We start from the raw sequence: 22,548 nt of genomic DNA, 5'->3' as shown, positions 1-22,548 counted from the left end.
GTTATTGTACTTAGTAGAGGCTGAAAAATGGGAGGACCAGGTCGCTCCAGAACTCACTGGGACCGTGGCAGTTTTTTCTTGACGCTGCTGCTTCCCCTGGCCCTCACATTCCAGAGGCATCCCGAGGCAGTGTTGGTATCCTAGTGGCCGTGCAACTGCCGGTTACTCAAGGGTGAGTTCCCAGGTGTTTGGGGATCCTGCCCCAGCTTCTCCTTCCTCAGAGCTGTCTCTGACCACCTGCCCAACGAGCCCCAGAGGCCAGTGGAGGCAGGGAGGAGAGTTGCTGGCAGCCGTGGAGTCTGGGTTCTCTAGGCGGCTCTGGTGAAAGGCTGGAGGGCCTTCTGGCCCCTGTGCAGAAAGGTTTAACATGTGTCTGGAAACTAATATTCTTTTAATGCTTTTTTAAAAACTTTATTTAAAAAAAAAAAAACTTTATATTTATTTATTTATTTTTGGCCGCATTGGGTCTTCATTACTGCACGTGGGCTTTCTCTAGTGGCAACGAGCGGGGGCTACCCTTTGTTGCAGCACACGGACTTCTCACTACAGTGGCTTCTCTTGTTGCAGAGCATGGGCTCTAGGCACGCGGACTTTAGCAGTTGCAGCACGTGGGCTCAGTAGTTGTGGCTTACAGGCTCTAGAGCGCAGGCTCAGTAGTTGTGGCTCACGGGCCTAGTTGCTCCACGGCATGTGGGATCTTCCCAGACCAGGGCTCGAACCCATATCCCCTGCATTGGCAAGCAGATTCTCAACCACTACACCACCAGGGAAGGCCCTGATAAATGGCTCTTTTGCAATGGAAAAAAAAAGTTATTACAAGTCTAAGCTGCTCCTCTATGACAGGGTCTCCTGTGCACTTAGCTCTGTCTGTCAGGAGGCAGGAGAAGGAAAGTGAAGCAAGGCCCAGGCTTGTGGTCACACGTAGTGCCTTGGCTTGTTCCCCTCTCTGCAAGAAGCCTCTCTGGCCCTGGTGTGCCGCTCACAGCCCCGCTCTCCTTGCCACCCCTTGAGGCCAGATCTCCAACCTTCCCCCACCCCCAGCAGAACCAACCAGATGGGCAGCAGCAAAGCCCAGCTGAAGTGTGTCAGCACGCAGGGAGCGGCCCCAGTCTGAAGGCGGGATCTGGGTGTCCTGAGTGGCCACAGCCCCTTTCCTTTAGTGCCGCAGTGGGTCCTGCTCATCATGGCCCTCACACCCTGTTCTTTAGCTGGTGCTTCACGATCAGGTGCCTGAGGAAACTGAGACCCAGGAGGGGTTCAGCCAGCTCTCCCCAGGCTACACAGATTCTTAGCCTCTGGTCTGTGCCTTCTCAGACCTGGGCTCTTTCCAGTCTGCTGTCTGTGTCTTCAAGAGGAGAACTGTGACGCTCAAACACCTTGGTGGAGGCTGGAGTGGCCACCGTCCCACTTCAAAGACGAATCCTCTGGGCTGTGACACTGTCACTTGTCTGGCTGTTGGGCCACCATTTCCCTTCCTCAGAATCAAAACGCCTCCCAGAATCCTGGGACTTTTATTTAACGCATCATAAATAAAATGCTACCAATTAATGGTTCAGATGTAAAGACTGGAGAAAGATGGAAAAATGTTTATGATAGATCATCACATGAAAAAAGGAGGAGATAGGATTACACTTAGGGTGTGATTAAAAATGTCCCCCTCCCCCCAAAAAAGGCTCTCTATGTAGATAGTGTGGAAGAAAGTATTTTGATTGGAATGACTCTGGGTGATTTTTCCTCAATTTTATCTTTAAAATTTTTCTTTAATGAACATAATTCTAAAATAAGCAAACAAAAATGAGAGCATTTTTGGACTTCCCTGGTGGCACCGTGGTTAAGAATCCGCCTGCCAATGCAGGGGACATGGGTTCAAGCCCTGGTCCGGAAAGATCCCACATGCCACAGAGCAGCTAAGCTCGTGCGCCACAACTACTGAGCCCGCGCTCTAGAGCCCACGAGCCACAGCTACTGAGCCCACGTGCCACAACTACTGAAGCCCACGCGCCTAGAGCCCGTGCTCTGCAACAAGAGAAGCCACCGCAATGAGAAGCCTGTGCACCACAACGAAGAGTAGCCACCGCTCGCTGCAACCAGAGAAAGCCCGGGTGCAGCAACGAAGACACAACACAACCAAAAATAAATTAATTAAATAAATTTAAAAAAACACCATTCACTTTATTAAAAAAAAAGAGAGAGAGCATTTTTCCAGAGTCCTGGCCACAACAGCTGCAGAGAGGGGTACAGTGTGGAGAAACAAAATCCACCCAGGGAAATGTAAGAAACCTCCTTCCTTCTCCTTTCCCTGGAAATAGGCTGATTGTAGTAGAGCCTGGACCTACTTCCCAAAGGCAGGTGCAGAGCATATAATTGCTAAGCCCTCCATCACACTTCAGGGAGTACATCCCTCACATTCACAGCAGCCTGTGAATGAAGTTGATGCTATTTTCTTCCTGCCTGTTTTGCAAATGAGGCAACTGAGGCCTGAAGAAACTGGGTAACCAGCCAAAGTCCACAGTAATCAAGGGCTGGAGTGCACTGCTCCTGTTACCACCTGACTGCTGTCTGGACGCCGGGGGCCTCCCTCCACCTTCCTAATTGCCTACCTGTCCACCTCCAATCCTTCTGCAGGGGTGGAGTTCGTGGTGCCCAGGACCGGCTTTTATTGCAAACTGTGTGGGCTGTTCTACACGAGCGAGGAGATGGCAAAGATGAGCCACTGTCGCAGTGCTGTCCACTACCGGAACTTACAGGTAACCGTCGGCCTTCCTTGCCTAGCGCCCGGGGAGGGTGTGGGGAGTACTCCCTGGTCTCAGTTTCTGTGCGTTGCTGTCTCCTTCCGTTTCATGGAAAACTCCTCCTGTTGTCTCTGTCCTGACTCCACCAGGTGGCTCCGTATGGTAGCTGCTTCCCACGTGCTCTCAGAGCATCTGTCTCCACCTTGGTACAAAGCATTCTGTTTGGCTTGGGTTTTTTTTGTAACTGCCTCTCCCTCTAGACCGAATGACGTGTTAGTGTTCACCTGGCCCCTGGTTGGGTCTGGTCCCTTTTCACCTGGATGTTCCAGATGCAGATGTTTCTCTATGTTTCTCTTCCCCTGTGCACTATCCTTGTTTGCTAGAATAAAACCCACTATTATGTTCTATTGAAATGTCCGTCCATACTGCAGCTATTATCACAGGCATACCATGGACCAGGCAGTATTCTAGGCACTGGATAGACAACAACGAAAAAAGCAGACAGTAATCCCTGCCCTCATGGACCTTCCATCTAGCGTAGGAGATAAGCAAAAAATAAAATAAGTACGTTTCATAGTATATTAACCGTGGCATGTAAAAAATACCCTATATACCATATTTTATCTAATCTAACGTGCCATCAGTGGTAAGACACATCACTATTTTTTGATATCAACAAGCAAAAACATGTTACAAATTAAACGGTGAGACTCCATCAACTGTAAAACGCATCTCAATTTCAGAACTGTTAATGTGTGGAAAAAACACTTCTTAAAATCACAAGATATAGCAATATATCCTATAATATTTACCTATACAATATATAGCATATTAGAATGTGATTTTCATATAACTTCTGGTATAAGCTGGGGATTAGTAATGTAATACAAACCATGGAAGATCAGACACTCAGGGGTAAGTATATCAAGGCACCTCCTGTTTTTACTACAAGGAATCAAACTACATTTTTGAGGCACAAGGCCTTGACGTTAGAACATCCTGTGGTAGCAGCATGCCGTAATTCCAGAGCAGGCATTATTATCAGTTTAATTGTTAAAGAATGGCTGCTCTGGTGGTTCTTGGGATGTGAACCAAAATCCCTAGACAGTGTTTCAAAAGTATTTATACTACTTAGGCCAGGTGTTCAGTAGAATTTGAGAACTTTCTCAAATATGTAATTTGAGAAATTTCTCCAAATGATTTGAATGTGTACCCCAGTTAAGAAAACTCGGATATGGGCCAGTTCTCTTGTTTTATAATTGAGGAAACTGGGGCCCAGAGAAGCCAAGGATTCGTCCAAGCTTTGGATTTGTCCAAGGCCATGTAGATGGTGAGTTACTAGGCCTGGGGCCAGATTGCCTAATTCTTAACCCCTTTCCTCTTCTCACTCTACTAAGCTGGTCTTGCAAACTGAGACCCATGTCATGGCCTGGGTCACCATCTGCAAGGGACTGTCCTTGGCTATGCCCAAACTCAGGTCATTTAAGCCTCTTGATTTCCCCCTGGAAAGCAGCTCTTCTATGACCAAGGAAGCCACGAGGTCTGGGGCCCAGGTCCCAGCCTCTCCTGGGGGCAGGCAGTGACTTGGCCAGGCCAAGGGTTCAGAATGGGCTACCCGGCGCCAGCCGAGGGCAGCTGTCTACCCTGAAGACATCATCATCCCTCACCCGCAAGAAGATTAAACCTCTAGAACGGCATGGCTGGATGGGGTCTTGAAGATCATCAGGTCCTGATTTTCCCAAACCTTGGTCTTCACACCAGCTGGAATCTTTTTAAAATGTAGCTTCTTGGACCTACCCTATACTTGCTTATTCATTCTCTCTCTAGCGTGGGGCCTGAGAATCTGCATTTTAAAAAGTCTTTCCAGCAGATTATGATACTTCAACATGAGAACCTGTGATCTCATCCGGCATTCTCGGCTGGATTGTGTAGCCCCCAGGGAGACACACAGCTCAAGGTCAACCAGGAAGGTAGGAAGAGTGAGTGCAGACTTGCCAGGGCCTTGAATTCTAAACCCTGTGCTTTTTGCAGGGCAGCCAACTGCACTATGTTCAGGGCCTCCGGGCCAAACCCCCAGGCAGACTCGCCTCCCCACAGCAGACCATTCCTGTGGTCCCAGGCATGTCAGATCCAGATGCTGGCTAAGCCCCTTACGCCCGCCAACTGCAGTTCAGGTTGCCCTGGCACACCTGTCCTGAAGATGGGAGCCTCCATTGCAGGCTACCCAGATAGGGTTTCTTCCTATCTGGGAAGTGGCCTTGACAGAATGTCTCTGTCCACACAGTCACACCTACTGCACCGCACTCCGTGTTACACGTGTGAAAAGGGAGGAATTCAGCCCCAAGTAGCAGGTGCTGGCTGACACCTAAGTCAGGCAACTTGTAAACCTAGCATCCCCAGGAGGCCTTGAAGTAGGAGTTGGGTTGTTCTTTGAGGCAAGGTAGAAGTATCCTTCGTTTTCTCTCTGCAATCCCGGCTGTGCCCACTGCTGGGCAATGCTCTGAGAGAACCCACCAGAGTGATCGGAATAGCAGGTGGAGTCAGTGCTAGATGGGAAAACTAGACGCCTGCTTGGTCCATTGGTGGTACACCCACCCGCATGCCTTTCCTGAGACGAGGTGGAGGAGAAACCTGGCCCTCCATCAGCAGCCTGGCCCAGAGAGATCCACGGTCTGCCCTTCTCCCCATCAGTCTCACCCACCACTCAAAGCCAACCACAGTCTCTCCTAAAGAAAGCAGGTCAACCCCGTCACCTCAAGCACATCATCTTGTCTGACCCTCAAAATCAACCCTGGAGGAGGAAGGAGGAAGATATCATTTCTCCCATTCAACGGTTTCGGGTCTGAAGCTGGGAAAAGATGAGTGACTTTCCCCAAATCAGACAGCTGGTGCCACTCATGATAAAGGGCAACATTGCTGAGTGTTTATTCCATGCCAGGCAGTGTGCCCAATCCTTTATGGTACCTCTCTTGGACTTCACAGCAACCTTATGCAGTAGTTACTATATTACTCACACTTTACAGTCGAAAATATTGGAGAACTTGCCTGCTGAGAGGTAGCATTTGAACCGGGGTCATCTGATGGCAAAGCCCACACACCTGACCACTGCAGGGGACTTAACCCTGCTGACTCTTAATCCAGTGCTCTTTGCACCGCCCTTGGCTGTCCCAGCCATCAGAGGATATGCAGCTGGGGCGCCAGGCATTTTCCGGTTCCACCTCACTGCGTTGAATCCAGACTCCCAGGAGCAGCCCGACAGGCTCGCCGAGTTGGTCTGGGGGCCAGCGGGAGCAGTGAGTGCTGTGGGGCGGGGCGGAGGTAGGCCCCCACCATGGAACCTCCGAGACACTGAGCCTGCCAGCCTGTCTGCTGGAGTCTCCAACATCAGGCTGCGGTTTTGTCTTTCACAGTCGCTATAGGACAGAGCTGCTGCCGTCCCCACACTTCCAGCCTCCCTCTCGTCACTCTGCCTTTTACACGTGATGTGCTGCCTGGAACCCAAACCTTGGTCTTCACACCAGCTGGAATCTTTTAAAAATGTAGCTTCTTGGGCCTACCCTATACTTGCTTATTCATTCTCTCTCTAGCATGGGGCCTGAGAATCTGGAACTAGAACTAGAAATCTTTCTGGAAAACAAGTAGAGTTGTTGTGGGCATTAAATGAGTTTATAGAAGAAAAACAGTTAGAACAGCACTTGGTCTGGGATAAGGCCTGTGGATGTGTTTGCTATGGTTAGGATCTGTACTTTCTACCTTCTCTATGGGTCATTTGTAAACTAACATAAAGGGGGCGGAGCTCACCACTCAGCATGGGTCCTGGAGCCCTGGAAGGATCTGGGGAGGAAGAAGAGGGGTCCCACCCACTGGGCAAGGTGATAGGAGAGGGGGCCGAGGCACACCTCCCTTCCTCTCCCGCCAGCTCACCACTCTCTCTGCCCCCCGTCTTTGTCCCACAGAAGTACTTGTCCCAGCTGGCCCAGGAGGGCCTGATGGAGACCGAGGGGGCAGGCAGCCCTCGGCCCGAGGACAGCGGAATCGTGCCGCACTTTGAAAGGAAAAAGCTCTGACATCCCTGCCACTGCTGCAAGCGGGGAGAGGAGGGTCTGAGAGGTGGGGCCTTCCCACCCTCCGGGACAGGAACTAAGGCCAGAGAGGAAGGAAGACCAGGCAGGCCACGTGGCCTGGGTCCGTCCTCAGAGACTCACGAGATGCCCCTGCAGTGCCTGCCGGAGGCCTCACCGCGGTGTGTCCAGTCTGCTGAGGGGCACCCACTCGCTCCCTGTCGACTCCTGTTTCCTTCAGTCTTTCAGTTTGCTTCTCTCTTCCTCCCCATCCCACCCCCTCCTTCTGTGCCCTGTGTCATTTCCTTTTCATAAAATCCAACTTCTCAGGGATTTTTACAGTGTTCCGATTCTTGATGGGATAGGACAGGTCAAGCCAGGCTGAGTCTTCCAAAAAAAAAAAAAAGATTTCACGGAGACTCCTGGGTTGAGAACCACGCCAGTGAACCTGGAGCCGTTTCTCTGCCTGGCATCCTGTGTGTGCGGGGAGCTGAGTCGGGTCCTGCAGTCCTGGAGGGGGGGACCCTAGACAGTCAGTGGGGCAGAAGCTGGGAGTTCCTCCAGCTGGACCACCTTTCTGAAAAGCCCTGATTTTCATAACTCTTTCATCCTCTCTGTCGTTCTAGAAGCCCACCAGATTCATGCCTTAGAATAAAATTTGAGGAGGAAAAGAGCCCTTCATTTTGGAAGCTCTGATAAGTTCCCCTCAATGTATTTCCTTCCTCTTGATTTCAGGAGATGCCAGGGTTTGTTCTACTCTGGACATTGAATTTGGTCTAGACTCACTTTAAGTAAAAATGAAAACAGAAGCGTCTTCCCCCTCCGGTTAAAACAGCAGAAGGTCAGGGCTTCCGTTGAAGGTTGGCCTCCCAGCCGTAAATGGTTGGCTTGGGAGACACCAAAACGAGGAGGTGGCATCTGCCCTTGACTCGCCCTTTGGAGCCTACACTCTGGGCCCCAGCAGCCTCATAGCGGGATGGTTTTTAAATGGTCTCTTGGAGGCAGAGGACACAAATGAGAGAGAAGACTGCAGGACTGCGGAGCATTTGAGGGTTGCCAGGTGTTTGTAGGTGGACCCTTTCCAACTGGGCAGAAGGTTAAGGGCATCTGAGAGTTGACCCCGTGTGCAGACTTTGATATTAAATGTTAACGCAGCACAGGGCTCCTTCCCACCAGGCTCTGCGATACTGAAAGGTCAGTGGCTTCAGGCCCCAGACAGAAAAAGCTGCAGGGTCTGCCATCCATTGGAAGGGTCTGGGGAAAGGTGCTGGGGGAAAATGAGGCTCAGCTGCAGCCCTGGAGAAACCCTTGAGAAGGTCAGAGGGGAGCCTGGTGCTATTGCCTCAAGCTGAGACACTTGCCCGGAGGCGGCCGCCCCAGCTCTGCCCCTGGAAGACCGTTCCTGTTCTATTCCTGACCACAGGCAGGTAGACTGGGTCGAGATTGTGTGTTTTATTTTAATTTTTTGCTTTTTTCTTTCAATGGTAGATAAGACTATACTGCACATTCTGTCCTCCGCACTAAAGGCAGAAGGGTAGAGAGATTATCTGAGTTGGACACTGATGTTTTATCAGTGAGGGAACTGAGGCGCAGAAAGTAAGGAAAAACAGAACATAAGAGGATCACGTGTAAGGCTTGGGGCAAGTGGTCGCTGGCAAGGAGACAACTGTTGGGGACCTGTGAGAGGGAAGAGTTCAGGCGAGCACCAGAGGCAAACAGACCAGCTTGGACAGGTATAGGGAGAGGCTGGAGGCAGCAGGGAACCTGAACTTGGCATCAAGCAGCTGGGGGCCTCAGCAAGGTGAGTGTCTCAAAGAGAGTAGAGTTTGAAAGTGGTGACTCAGCCCAGACCTGGTCCCCGGGCTGACTCCTCTGTTTTTTTTTACCTGGTGCTCTGGAAACCCACCTCCTCCATTTTTCGGAAACCTCTGACCTTGTGTGTCTTCCTTCCCGCTGGTGGGAAGTCAGGAGACAGCTCTCTGGCCTCCTTTACTGAACCTTGCTGGGAAAAACCTAAAGGCTAAAACTGCATTTTCAGAGATGCTGGCAGTCTTTTCTCCCAGCAAAGTGGAAGCTGACCCTGCCAGCTCATCCCCGCAAGCAGCGTTTCCATGGAAATCTGGATGGCTGTTCCAACAGCTGAATTCCCTAGTAATGTAACGTCTCCCTTGCTGATAGGCTGACCTTCCCCATATTTTACAGCTGGAGAATGGCCCTGTGAAGGAGAGAGAAGAGGCTCTTTGCGGTCAATCAGAACCTTTAGTTTAAAAAATCATCTAAGATCCTTTTTTTGTGTGTATATATATATATTTATTTTTATTTATTTTTATACAATTCCATTGGCATAGTTTCACCCACTCTATAATTTGCACTTTTTATTCCGTGTGTCATACACAGCGCAGTATTAAAAGCAACCAGGAAAATACTGATTTTTTTTTTTTTAAAGCTTTTCTTCAGTGTTTGTTAACCATTTCAAAATGTCTCCCTGAAAAGGTCGTTCAAGAGCAACTGCTGCAACAAATGTATTCGTACCCCGGGGTTAACATAACAAAAGGCCTGTATACTGTCTCTTACCGTAAACACCTGAAATAAAGTGTATCCACAGAGTATTCCCAAAGAATTTGGTAAATTTGATGTTGTTGTGAGCAGCAGCTGTTAGTATCAGGGTTTCCTTTGACACTGAGGCTGTGATCTGTTAGATTATACTTGAACTGGACCAGAGTTTGACTTTTGAGCTTATGAAAAAAAGAAAAACATTAGTTCACTTAAGTTTGAATTTGTAAAGTATTGGAATTTGCTGAGTGTCCCATAAATCGTCACCACTTTTCCCAATCTATATAACTGACAGCAAGTGTTCGTTTTTACAAAAGGAAAAAAAAAGATTTTTAATAAAGGGAATTTGAAAGCTCTTGAGTGAGTAGCCCTCTGTCACATAGGGATCCCTCAACCTTTGGCTGGGGGATGCTCAGCGAGCACGGAAGTTGGGATTTGGTCCCTCTCTGAATCTAGAATGTTTCTGAAGAGTGGAAAAAAGAGGACACAAGAGTTTCCACTCAGGCCTCGGGGGATCAGAGCTTCTCAGGGGTGAACCTCCAGGAGGGTTGAGTGCGGGAAAGTGGGGAGCTGCTGTTCCCCACCCCAGAAGGGTCAGATAGAAAAACCTCTTGGCCTCTTATACCCCCCGGCCCTTCTACCCAGCACTCTCAGATCTTCTAGTGGCCAAACTTCGTTGTCCTACACCAGGGTCAGGCTGTTTCTGGAGGTTCCATCATTGTGAAGTGGTCAGCGCCTAGCTTGGGCACTTGTTAGCTCTGTGGCTTCCGAATTCCCGCTTGCTTGGGTGTAAGGGCAGGTAATGGTATTAATCACCTCTCTGGTTGTTTCAGGGTTAAGATGATTGCTGGTGAAAGCACTTGCTCTGCTGCACAGCCCTGAATCTTTTTTGTTTCGGGAGTCTGTGCTCAGGACAACAACTCTCCAATTTTCAGTGGTTCTTAAGTTCTTTCTCAACCATTTCTTCTAGCAAAACAATGCCAATCTCCTGGGACCAGTTAGCAAGTCCTTTGAATGGCCTGGAACCCTTTCTGGGCCTTCCCCTCCTGTTGGCAGTGCTCCTGAGTCAACGGGGAGGGGCTGGGCAGTCTGGCCCCAGAGGGCAGAGTGACTGGGGCTGCCTGTAATTAGTGGGAGCAGATTGGTGCATCTGAGGTAAGTTCCCGTCAAGCCTGCTGCTGCCACCCCTCCCCCGCCCCACCCACCTATTGTGGCCATGGGAGGGCTGAGCTCAGGCCTCCAGTTCCCAACCAGGAGGGGTGGAGAAACATCCTTCCCCGCAAGTGCTGGCTGCGCCCTAGCAGGCCAAGGCAGTGGGTGGGCCTGGAGCTCGTCCTGCTGCCCTAAGTTCAGGATCCAGAATGGCTGGCGGTACCCTGGTGCCTGGTCCCAGCGCGTCCCTCCACGTGGCCCAACTCTTGGGGGCACGACGCACGTTGTATTCTGTGAGATGACCCACCCCCCGGAGCTGTGCAATGGAGCATCCTGCCAGGGGCCTCCCTGAATTGCAGTTCCTTGCCATGCCTGGGGGTTCCCGTTTGCTCTCTCGGGTTCCTAAGGGCCTGAGAGCCAGGTTCTGATCCAGTCTACCAGGCCGGAGCCCTGACATTCAGACCCATTCTCCAGGCTCCCTCCTTCCCCCAAGGATCGGCACCAGACCGCCCCAGCCTGACTCTGCCACGGCCCTCGCAGGCCAGGCCACTTAGGGACTGACCTTGGCCCTCATCTGGCCTGAGATCTCTGTGCCCCTCTGAACATCAACAGCAACTGCTGACTGTCCCCCAAGCCAGTCATGGGACATCTGGGCTCACCCTCAACAGCTCCCCATTCTCCTTTCCCACCACACTGACCCTACAAAGCAGCCTAACCCAAGTGGATTTCCAAACATGTTAGAGCAGGATGGCCCCAGAGACCCCCAAGTCCTGGCCCTTCCTTTTACAGATGAGAAAACAGGCCCAGAGAGGGGAAGTGACTTGTTTAAGGTAACACCACTTATTGGTATAAGGTAAGAATGGAATCCAGATGTCCTGGGAGGTCCTACTGGGAACACATGGGGAGCCTGGATTTTTTCAGCCAAATTCTTTCATGAATTTTCTAGGTCTAGCCCTAGCTGGACTCCAGCGATCAGCAAGGACTCAAAACAAACCCTTGATTTTTGTGCTTTGCGTGGGTCTGAATCACCTGGGGAACCTCGTTAGAACTACAGATTCCCTGCCTCCTGCGTGGAGGTTCTGCCTCACGCTAGGTCATGGGGGCTGGGGGCGAGGCATTTGCATCTCAGCAAGCCTCCTGGGTGATTCAGTGCAGGTGGAGTCCGCTGCTGGCGCTTTTAAAAAACGCTGCCCTAGATGTCAACCGGGGACTTCCCCAGCAGCTCCTGGAATAGAAGGGACATTTATTTTGCTGGGGGGAAGGGCAGAACAGAAGTGAATGGAAAGCATTCAAGGTAGGGAAGACTCCAGTGTGGAAAAGGCTTCAAGATGGGAGACAGAGTGGGGAGGAGCTATGGTCTCGCCATGGCAGATGGAGATGGTGGGAGCTGGTGGTGGGAGGGGGCTGGGTTTGGAGCATGTGTCAGGATTTTTTTCAGTTGAATTCATACTTACTGGGGTCAGGCAAAAGTCTTCCAAAGGTCTCTTTACCCTCGTTAATGGCTGAACGCACTGTGATTATTAAGAAGACTCCTGGTGATAGGCTGGCCCCCTCAGGGCAGAGCGTTGTGCAGTCAGCAGGCCTTTTGAGGAGACTGGAGGCACAGGCAGCAGGGGAGTTCCCCAGGGCCTTGTCACTGCCGGCGGGGAACCCTGGGGTCACACACTGTCCCACGCTCCATGAGCCACCACGAATACCAGTATTAGCCCTGCAGATTATTAAGCCTGTCTGCACGCCACACGCAGTGTGCACTCTGTAGGGACACTGTCTCTCAGCTTCTTTACAACGTTGAGAGACAGGCTCCGTTATTCTCCCATCTCACAGGTGGGGAAAATGAGGCTCAGAGACACAAAGTGGTTTGCGCAGGGACAGGCAGCCAGTAAGTGGCAGAGTTGGGATTCAAACCCAGGTCCACGTGACTCTCAAACAATGCTTTTAACCAGTATTCTCTACTGCCCTTCTCAGGGCTGGGGTCTTCTCTTGTTCCTGCTTCTTGCTGAAACCTCTAGACCCTGGGTGGGCCAGGAATAGCCGGCTTGGGAGGATTACAGAGCCAAATTTAGCTAGACTCAGGTGCTTATGACTGACCTCCTGATGGTTAAATTCCTGAAACTGATCTCCTCAACACTTCCCCTCCTTAGAATGTAGCTAAAGAAAGGCCTCCACCCACGCACTGCAGGAAAACAGGCAGGAAGGCTGAAGGTGCCAGAGAAACACTGCTTCTTCCTTCTCCCGACTCAGGAGCTTCCACCCGGGGAGCTGGATCCAGGGGGTGAGGGATGGGGGAGGGCCGGGTGCTGGGGGTGCTGCTTTTGCTTCAGGTCAGGGAGGAAAGTGCCTTGTTTTGTGTTCCTGGGGAATTTCGGGGTATAAGGGCTGTGATCAGAAGGGGATTTCCCACTGCCCCAAAATGCGGGCAGGCTTTGCACTTTTAACCCTTCTTTCCTGAGGGGAACCTCTTAACAGCAAGGAGCTGAGATAATATACAACACAGGCCATGTGTGACCACATTAAGCAGAGAGAAGATATTTTAAGTGAGGATTGAGGAAACCTGGAGGCAGCAAGTGTGTGAGCAGTAAGGGCTGATGCGGTGGTGGTGAAGAAGCATGAAATGTGACTGGGAGCCTCCTGGGAGCCAAGGCAAAAAGAGCAAGCATGCTCCCTTACTTGGCTTTCCTTCTTAGAATAGAGAGAGCATGCCAGTTAATCTGAGGAAATTGTTCTACTCAATTCCATACTCCAGAAGAATTCTCCTTTGAGACTGTACATGGTATGGGCAGAGGCACTAAGAGGCTTGGAGATTATACTTAGGTAGCTGGCAGCCTGAAGTTGGAAGAGAACACAGTGGCGGCCCCTCTGGAGGGGACATTAGGATGGTACCTGGTCTGTGTGAAGTGGTTCCTGATGTGACAGTTAGGCCTCCCAAGTGTCCAAATGCCTGACCTTTGCTCATGCCCGCCTAGCCCACATAAGCCAGTGTGCTGGTTTGAGTTGGTGTGTTTCAGCTTTTTTTCCAAACTTTTTCAAATTTCTCTTGTTACTTGGCTGAGCTCCACAGGACAAGGAGGCCACTGTCATCGCTACCATCTGACTGCTCAGCACACCCACCTGAGAACAGAACACTCTGGGTGGGGACCCTGCCAGTCTGGGTTCTGGGAAAATCTCGAGGGCATTTACTCTTTGCGGCTCCCCCATGGGCTGACCTCAGCCAGGAGGGAACCCAGCCATACTGGGAAGCACTGATTCCCTCAGTGCTGAGCCTGGAAGCCACCTCAAACCTGCCTGACAAGGACCAGCCCTGGGGAGGAGGGGCGCAGAGGACCCGCCTGTGAGAGCTCTCTTGCTGCCGTCTGCAAGGCCGGGAGGGAGGGAGGGAACTTTCTGGTTCAGGAGCCGCTCCCTGTGCCAGGCCTCAGGGCCTTGAGCCCCTGTGTCAGATCCACAGTGAACTCACTCAAGCTTGGGCGAATGCGGACGTCCCGCCACCTCAGTCTTCCCGTCTGCGCTTGATGGCTGTCTTGAGCTTGCCCGAGGTTGTTGAAGGGAAAGTGGGACTTGAGTGGGACTCGAGGCCAGTCACGAGGGGCGGTGGTCGCCTCTGTCCCTGCACTTCCCCCAGCCCCAGTGCTGCGTGCCACAGGCCTGCCGGGAGATCTGGTCCTGTTACCGTCTTCCCATCCCCGCTGGGGCGGTCCACCGTCTGCGGGGGACAGGTCCCTCTCAGGAGCAAACATGGGTGCGTCTGCAGGGCAGGCTGACTCCTGTGCCATCCTGGCCTCTGGGCTCTGGATCCTCATGTGCCTCCACTGGCATCGCTGGAGCTACTCACTGCCTGCCTCGTCTCCACCCGCTTTCTCACCGCCACAGCCTCTACTTGTGGTCCGGCCATGCTCAGTGCTACATCGGTCCCCAAATAGGCCCCTTCTCAGCTCCTCGCTTTTGCGCCTGGTCCACTGCGTGGATGCCCTTCTCCCTTCTATTTGGAAACTATGACCTTCTTTAGCATTCATTCTAAGTAAGCGTTACCTCCTTTATGAAGCCTTCTTTGACCCTCTTTTTTCTCCCCACAGGTGTTACTTCTCCTGCACTGTGTCCCAGGACACAGTCCCGCATCACACACACACACACACACACACACGCACGCACGCACACACACACACACACACGCCTCGCTTTTATAGCCCTTATCAGGTTGCCCTGTGATCTGTTTATAGGTTTGTCTCTGCATGAGCCATTGAGTCTACAAGGGCAGGGAGTGTGTCCTGCTGCCCTGTGCCCGCCACAGAACAGGCACCAGTGACTGTTAGTTGAAGGGCTAAGCAGCCCCCTTGCCCATCCCTGGGACTGGCTGCAGCAACAGATGCCTGAGCCCCGGATCTCTGCCCAGCCACCAGCTGTGCTGTAGGAACACGGTGTGTCCTTGGAGTGGTGCCAGGGAGCACCCACCTCCCACTTCCCCGCCCTGGCCCTGTCCATCTTTTCCTTCCGGGTTCCCACTTACCGAGGACTTGGGGCTCTGACAGTTGGTGACACAAACCCTGCTTGTGTTGCCCAAAGCTTGTCCTTTTGACAGATTCTTCTACAGCCACAGGGCTGGGCTTCCTGTGCCAGCTTCATTTCTCTGTGCCCCCAGGGGCATCCCCTCTCCAAACCCATCTGTCCTCACTCTGCATCCCCACCTAGTCAGGCCCACCCAGTTCTCAGGGACCTTCCCGGGTAGAGCTGGGAACAAAGCACGGTTTATGACAGTTGTGTCAACACTGGGTAGATGGCCTCAGTTCATCCTGCATCTTGGAAACCACGCCTGCCAGCTGCTTGGTGCCCACACCTAATCAATGCCTCCTAACGACCCAGGGGCTGCAGGGAGGCGCCTCACACCCTCCTCTCCTAGCATCTGGAAAGCTAGGAGAGCTGGTGAGTGGGGATGTCACAGCTCAGGAAGAGAGAGACCTTGGTCTAGGCTGAATAGGCTGGTCAGATGATTAATAACAGGTCAGATGACCTGTTCCCAGCTAACACACCCGAGCCAGGAATCAGCAGAGATGAGGGGCAGAGAAGGAGGCCTGGAAGCTCAGCATGGGCCCAGCTCCAACCACCCGGGGGTTTGGGAGAGTCTTAGGGTTTCTCCTCACCTACCTAAGGTCCTACAAGTCCACCTCCCAAATAAATATTTCCTGACTTTTCCCACAGGCTCTGAGCTCCGGGCAGGCCTTGGGCAATTCCTAGACTGCAGCCAGCCTGGGTGGCCCTCTCCAGAGGGAGGGGTGGTGGTGGTGGAATTTGCAGATCAGATTGGACTTGCGCTCCACCTTTGTTGACACTTGATTTCCTCAACTCCATCTTGACTTCTGCAGCCTCTCCCCTCTCTTATTTATACTCCCGCTGCCCAGAGCTCTACAAAGGGCAGGGTACACTGGGCACCTTGTCTGATCCTGGCACGGGAAAAGCATTCAGCTCAGGGAGGTGGGAGCCAGTCAGCCGGGTTGCATTCTGCCCTCGTCACTGGGGGCCTCCTAAGTTCTCCCAACAGTCCTTTTCTGGCCACAAGAACCCCGAGACTCTGGGTGCCTGCTGGGCAACTTGGAAGCTGAGGACCCACATACCAGGGCTCAGCTAGGTGGCCAAAGCGGGGCCCACTCATTCCCTCCCCTGTTGCAGATCATCCTTATAGTTTGTCCCCTATTTTTTCCAAGGTCCTAAGGAAGCATGATCTCCTCCCCAGAGGCCACCTTCCCCCCGCCATCCTTCCTCCTTTCTGCTCTGCATCTCCCCAGAGCTAAGAGGCCTTTCCCGCCCAGTGGAGGCCACTCTTTTAGTACATTGTCCAGCCTTTTGTGGTTAGTTTCTATTTGGACTAGGTGGGGAGAAGTGGGCTTTCCAGCTGCCGTGGTGCTCTGGCCTTGAGCCAGACAGCCTAACCTCTGTCCCTGGGCCTCCTCAACCCCGGGAGGGCAGGCAGTCATCCTCACCCCACCTTCCTCCCTCCTGGTGCTTTGTGAGGTGGGACAGAAAGGCCTCAGTCTGTTATTTAAGCACATGTGTGCATGTGTCTGTGCTTCCCTGCACGCATGTGTGATACATGTACGTGAAGCTTCTGAAGAACAGTGCTCACAGTTGGAGGTCTTAAAATCTGAGCCTTCCCAGGTTGCCCCATCTTAGGGATCACTCCAAGCCTGCCCCTTGCTGCGGCCCAGGGCACCCACCTCTGTTTTAACCGACACTGAGATCTGCCTGTTCTCTCACTCCTGAATTATTTCTGTGGGATTAGTCAAAGCCTCTTTGCCTTTCCCCTTCCTTGCTAAAGAAAATTTTAACTGCCAAGCATCTGCCCCTCCCTCTCTTTCTTAGTAGCTAAAACAGGTCAATCTGCCAGGCTGGGGAGGAAACAGAGGAGTGAGCCTGGGGTGATGTCCTTTGAAGATGGTTGAAGCTGACTCTCAGAAGAGGGGAGGGAGGGAGGGAGAGAGAGCAGGAGGGAGAGGAAGAAAGAGGATGCACTCTCTGGGGAAGATGTCAAGGAGGTTTCATGATGTTTTGGTGGAGAGCAAAGAGTTTGGGATGGAAAGAGAGGCTTCTGGGCAGCTGTAGGTATTTGAGAGTTGGAAACCAAAAGAAAGCAGGGATTTCAGGACACGTTGCTGTGGATTACAAATTTGATCTTAAAGTTCTTTGAGAGACCCAAATAATATTTTCGTCTTATCTAAGACAGCATCAATTATCAATTTTATCTTTATTTTTTGTACAACTAGGAAAGAAAAAACACTGCCAATTAAATTCTAACACATGTATTCTTATCAAATCGTTTGTTAGATGCAACCTGACTTTAAGGAATGTTACAATGTGAAAAATTGTGTGTATTAAAATATATGAATACAGTACTTTTACTTTAGATTCTTTAAAATGCAACAACATGCAGGGGCTAGGCAGTGCCAGGCTCTTAAATTTATTCTGAAACAGTCCTGCATTTGTTAGTCTCCCCAGTGCTAACCCATCCCTTGGAGGGACACTGACTCTTTCACCCTGTAACCTTCACAACATTTACTGCGTGAGCCTGGCACATCGTAGGAACCCATTTACTCAATTAAATTTTATGGAGCAATCATATATTCCCAGGGGGCTGCAGTTCCTCTCCTATACGTATTTTTCACTTAAGTGACAGTCTGAGAGATGGATAGACAGACACATACACACATACACCACAGTCTGAACATCTGGATGATCCGGTGACCTGATTTCAGTCCTCCTTGTATGTGTGGGTTTATGATGGCCTTGGTGCCAGCAGCGTACCAATTGCTCTGATTATCCCAGGCCCTTGAGGAAAGTATAGATAGGGGCTTCGCACACAAAGAATGTGTGTGTGCCTGCTGAAGGGACGAGGGGGTGGTTTTAAGAAAGAAATTGGCGGTAATTGAGAGCACAGGGACAGATCACGTTGCCTACAGAGAAGAAAGGAGGTTTTCTGGCAGAGCCCCCAAAGACTACCATCATTGAAGGGATGTGCAAAGGAGTCTGAGAAAAAGCAGCCGTAGAATTAGGAGGAAACCTGGGAGAATATGACATCAAGGAGACCCAAGTAAGAAAGTCTTTCAAAAGGGAAGTACTGGTCACCAGAGCTGAATGGTTGAATTGATAGTCTATAACCCTGATAGATTATATTAGATGAGTGCCTCTGAGCATAAACAAGTAGAAGAGGCAGAGTATGAAATGGTAAATGTGAAACAGCCTAGACAGGTAGAATTGCATTTGAGCAAATGCCATTTTAGAACTGCGATGTCTGACATGATATGACTTCCATTGACTTAAAACTTTCTTCTTTCTTCGGCCCAGTTGAGTTGGGGTTCTGTCACTTGCAAACAAGCGTTCTGACAATAGCCCCATCTGCCTGATGAGCTGGCCCAGGGTTCTCTGTCCTTGGCTCATGCCTAAACTGGACGCCCTCTGGACATTGTACTTTTTGTTGATTTTAATTGATAAAGGTTTAATTTTTAAATGCCTACAAAATGTGACATATGTCAACCAGTCTCATATAATTCAACCCATCTTGTATGTAGATATATACATTTTGTTTCAATGTGGAATTGTTAGAATGTGGATTAGGACCTCTAAAGCCAGGGAACCCTTAAAACATCCACCAAAATGATCCTCTTGATCTGTCACCATTGACTTTCTCATGGGCCTGTATACTTGCCCTCCACTCCATTTGCCCTGACACCATCCTCATCCCAGTACAAACTCTAATGTGCATATGAATCACTTAGGGATCTTTTAAAATGCGATAGGTCTGGGATGGTACCTGAGGTTGTTCATTTTTAACAAGTTCCTAGGTGATACCCATACTTCTGGTCCGTGGGTATTACTGAGGCAATAAACGCTTATTATTCTCAGGTTTGACATCCAGAGTTTGTACTCTTCCCTGGAAGTCCCAAAGGTCCAGAATGTGCAGTGATTTGTCATTTTATTAATCCATGAACTTTAATTAGGCAAGCTTTGAAACTGACAAATAGTATAAGCTGCTTAGCCAGTGACGACCTGGTTAACAGCCTACCAACTGCATTTTAAAAAACCGAAGTAATGTATACACTTAACACAAAAAAATCAAATTGCACTAAAAGACTTATTAAAGAAATGGCAGTTCCCTGTGTTGCCTGCTTAGCCATCCACAACCTACAACCAGCTTCTAACCACTCCCCACTGTTTCAGCTATTCTATTTTCCTCCTTCTTTCTCTCTCTCTCTCTTTCTTTCTTTCTTTCCTTCCTTCCTTCTTTCTTGCTGCATTGGGTCTCTGTTGCTGCACACGGGCTTTCTCTAGTTGTGGCGAGTGGGGGCTACTCTTCATTGCGGTGCACAGGCATCTCCTTGTGGTGGCTTCTCTTGTTGCGGAGCATGGGCTCTAGGTGTGCGGGCTTCAGTAGTTTTCTGCATGGGGGCTCAGTAGTTGTGGCTCGTGGGCTGTAGAGCACAGGCTCAGTAGTTGTGGTACACGGGCTTAGTTGCTCCACGGAATGTGGGATCTTCCCAGACCAGGACTTGAACCTGTGTCCCCTGCATTGGCAGTCAGATTCTTAACTGCTGCACCACTAGGGAAGTCCTCCATGTTTCTAAATAATATGCATACAATGCATTCGCTCTTGCTGAATGAGTTTTAGACATTCTCTACTGACTTCTTGGTATGGTAGAGGAGAATTTTAGCTTGCTTACACTACCCCTTCCCAACCTCCCTCCCTCCCATTCTAAATTGATATTTGTGTTTTTATTATTATAGCTAAATAGATATGAATCACTCCCGAGCCAAGTAGAAAGCTGTGATCACACTGTCTTTCTTACACTTTTTTTTTCTTGGTTAATAATTACCTCTTTTTGTTGTTGTTGTCGTCGTTAGTGTCCTTTGAACCCAGTTCTGTAAATAGAATTATCCACAGGGTCAGTAATCTTTTGGTTCCTTTCTTTTCTTTTCTTTTTCTCTCTTTTTTTTTTTTTTGCCTGGATCTTCTCTGTAGGACTCTTTCCCCACTTCTGTCTGTCACCCAGTTTCAGTAGGAGCCAGTTATCCTCCAGACTTACCATGAAGTTGTTGTCCTTAGACGGTCACTGCCATCATCCTAGATGCCCTTTGCATCTCTCCTGTGTTGTATCTCTTACTTCCTGGAGCCCATACCTTTCTCTTTCTTTATTTACTTTTGTTTTCAGTAGAGCATATATTCAAATAATTCCTGAAAAGCATGGGAAGTAATAGTTTTGAGGTTTTTCAGCTCTTGAAATGTCTTTATTCTACTCTCAAAATTGATTTGGAGCCTGGCCAGGTAGAGATTTCTGGGTGGAAAATCATTTTCATTTGCAATACTAAAAACATTGCTGCATTGTCTTCTAGTTTCCAGTGTTGCTTTTGAGAACTCCCATACCATTCTTATAATTGTTTCTTTGTGACCTGATTTTTCTTTCCCCTCTGGAAGTTTTTGGGATCTTCTTTATATCCTCAGAGTTTTACACATCACCGTATTGTACCTTGGTGTGGTCCTTTTTTAAAACAATTCATTCTGCTGGTTGCTTTTTACCCAGAGACTCACATGAATGTTGTGCTTCGACCTTCCCTAAGGCTATCTCTGCAGCTAGGTCAGTTTTCCCAGCTCCTGAGTACTGTGCTTGGCCTGTTTTGTGAGAAAGAGCCAAGTGGCAGGTAGCTGAGTGATAGCCATATGAACCCTCTGTTACCCATGCTTTGCCCTGTGGTTACAGAGATCAGGTCCACTGTCATAAAACTCCAGGGCACCATGGATTGGTAGTCTATGTGAGTGGTCCCACTGAAGCTGTTCAGTGCACACCCTACATGGTCATACCCAGCGGTCCTAAGAGCCATAGCTTTTCAAACTATGTTCCATTTGACTCTGATGCCACAATATGCAACTCACAAAAAGGATGCCATAGTTGAATAAGATTGGGAAGGCTGCATTTTATATATCCCTCTCTTGGAGATTCTCAGTGGAAATCTGCATACTAAAGGTTCTGAGGTCTTACAGTAAGGTCACCTGGTTGACTTGACTTAATCCTTTCTTTCCCCAACTATTTTACCATGCAATCACTGTAATTCAGAGGATACTTAGTAATATGCCATGCAATACTGGACTTTAGCAAATGCCATTGAACAATACTGTAAATTCCATGAGAGCAGAAACTATGGGAAGTCTTATTTTCTGCAGTATGCCAGGGCCTAATACAGTGCCGGGCACATAGTAGACCCTAGAAAATTATTTGTTGAATAAATCAATGAGTCAATGAATGACATGCTTTCACAAGTGCCTGATCTCCTTGGTACTCTCTATGGACAAAAAGTGAGGTCCTTTTAGTGCATTATTTATTTTGTTTCGCTCGCATTGAATTCTGTTCTGCGGTCAGTCATCTTTTCCAAATGATACGTTTTTCAGGATGCAGTGAGATTTTAGGCATTTAGATTTGTTCCCTCTGTGCACGGGGCTGGGCAAGCACAACTGTTTCCCATTAATCCAGCCACTCTGAGGCCTCCCTTCTCTCTGTGGTTTGGGCTGGAGAAGAAGCACAAGCAGGCCCTTCCCAGTGGTTTTTTGTGTGGTTGGCAACAAGCTAACGCCAGCCTTGGAGAAGGAAGGGCATGCAGCCTCTCTGACTTCACTCTGTGCTTCTGGGGCCCTTGGGCAATAACGAAACTCCCAGAACCCCTTCTGGGGAGTTGCCAGGCTCAGCCTGTGTGTTCCTTGAGAAGGAAAGGCGTGAAAGTGTCTCAGAAACCCCAAGGTCTAGGAAATGTAGGATTTGGGGGCTGAGGTAAGAGCGAGAATGAAAATATTCTCCTCGGTTTTACTCTCAAGTGCAAGAGTTAATAAACTACAACCTGAAGCCGAACCCACCCCACTGCCTCTTTTTGTACTGCCTGTGAGCTGAGCTTCATTGAAAACAAAGCGAAAAGAGTAATATTTTATGACACGTGAAAATTATATGAAATTCAACTTTCAAAATGAAATACATCAAATCTCATTACACATCAGCATTAACAGATGAATATTTGCAATAGCTTTTGAAGACAGAGGCACTGACTTTGAACTCCAGTTAAGTGAAATGTTACTCCTCAAAAAAGAATGTTATACTTCTCATCGGGAGACCTGTATTATTAAAAAAAATACTGTACTCTATTATCATTATTATATTTTGAACTCCATCATTAAAAATATCATAGAAATTTGTTTTCTCTTTTGCTTTTTAAGAGATACATAATAGTCCTGATTTTGCCTCTTGCCTACAAAGCCTAAACTATTTACTCTCTGACCCTTTGCAGAAAATGTTTTCTGACCCCTGCTTAAGCGGATTATCTGCTGTGTTGGGCTGACTTAAACTGCCACACGTGGTGGGGAGAAGGGAATTTAAGTTGATTCATCCAGTTTTCATTCAATCAACAAGTTCTCATGGGGACCCTGTAGCTACTAGGTCCTGAGTGTATAGAATTGGTGTTCAAAGTCGTCTTGGTTCCTGCCATCAGGGAACTGACAATCCAGGGTCAGGTCATTGGAAATTCACCAGCCT

At 49.5% G+C, this 22,548-nt stretch overlaps 1 protein-coding gene across 4 annotated transcripts in view; it reads left to right on the top strand.

Moving 5' to 3' along the window:
- Positions 1-9,919, top strand: part of RBM20 (RNA binding motif protein 20) — a 219,800-nt gene extending 209,881 nt beyond the window's left edge. For 3 of the 4 annotated variants that reach the window (XM_079899755.1, XM_079899752.1, XM_079899754.1), the window contains exon 13: positions 2,626-4,852. In XM_079899755.1, the coding sequence (XP_079755881.1) occupies positions 2,626-3,143 (518 nt within the window). In that variant the 3' untranslated portion in view covers positions 3,144-4,852. Of the gene's footprint in view, positions 1-2,625; positions 4,853-6,688 lie in introns of those variants that run through there. The other variant, XM_079899753.1, reaches the window with a different exon arrangement.
- Positions 9,920-22,548: the final 12,629 nt, after the last annotated feature.

This window comes from Stenella coeruleoalba (genome assembly GCF_951394435.1).
Source record: "Stenella coeruleoalba genome assembly, chromosome: 16".
Lineage (NCBI taxonomy): Eukaryota > Metazoa > Chordata > Mammalia > Artiodactyla > Delphinidae > Stenella > Stenella coeruleoalba.
Note: the sequence above shows the minus strand (reverse complement) of the source record. Positions and strands in the feature narration are given on the sequence as shown.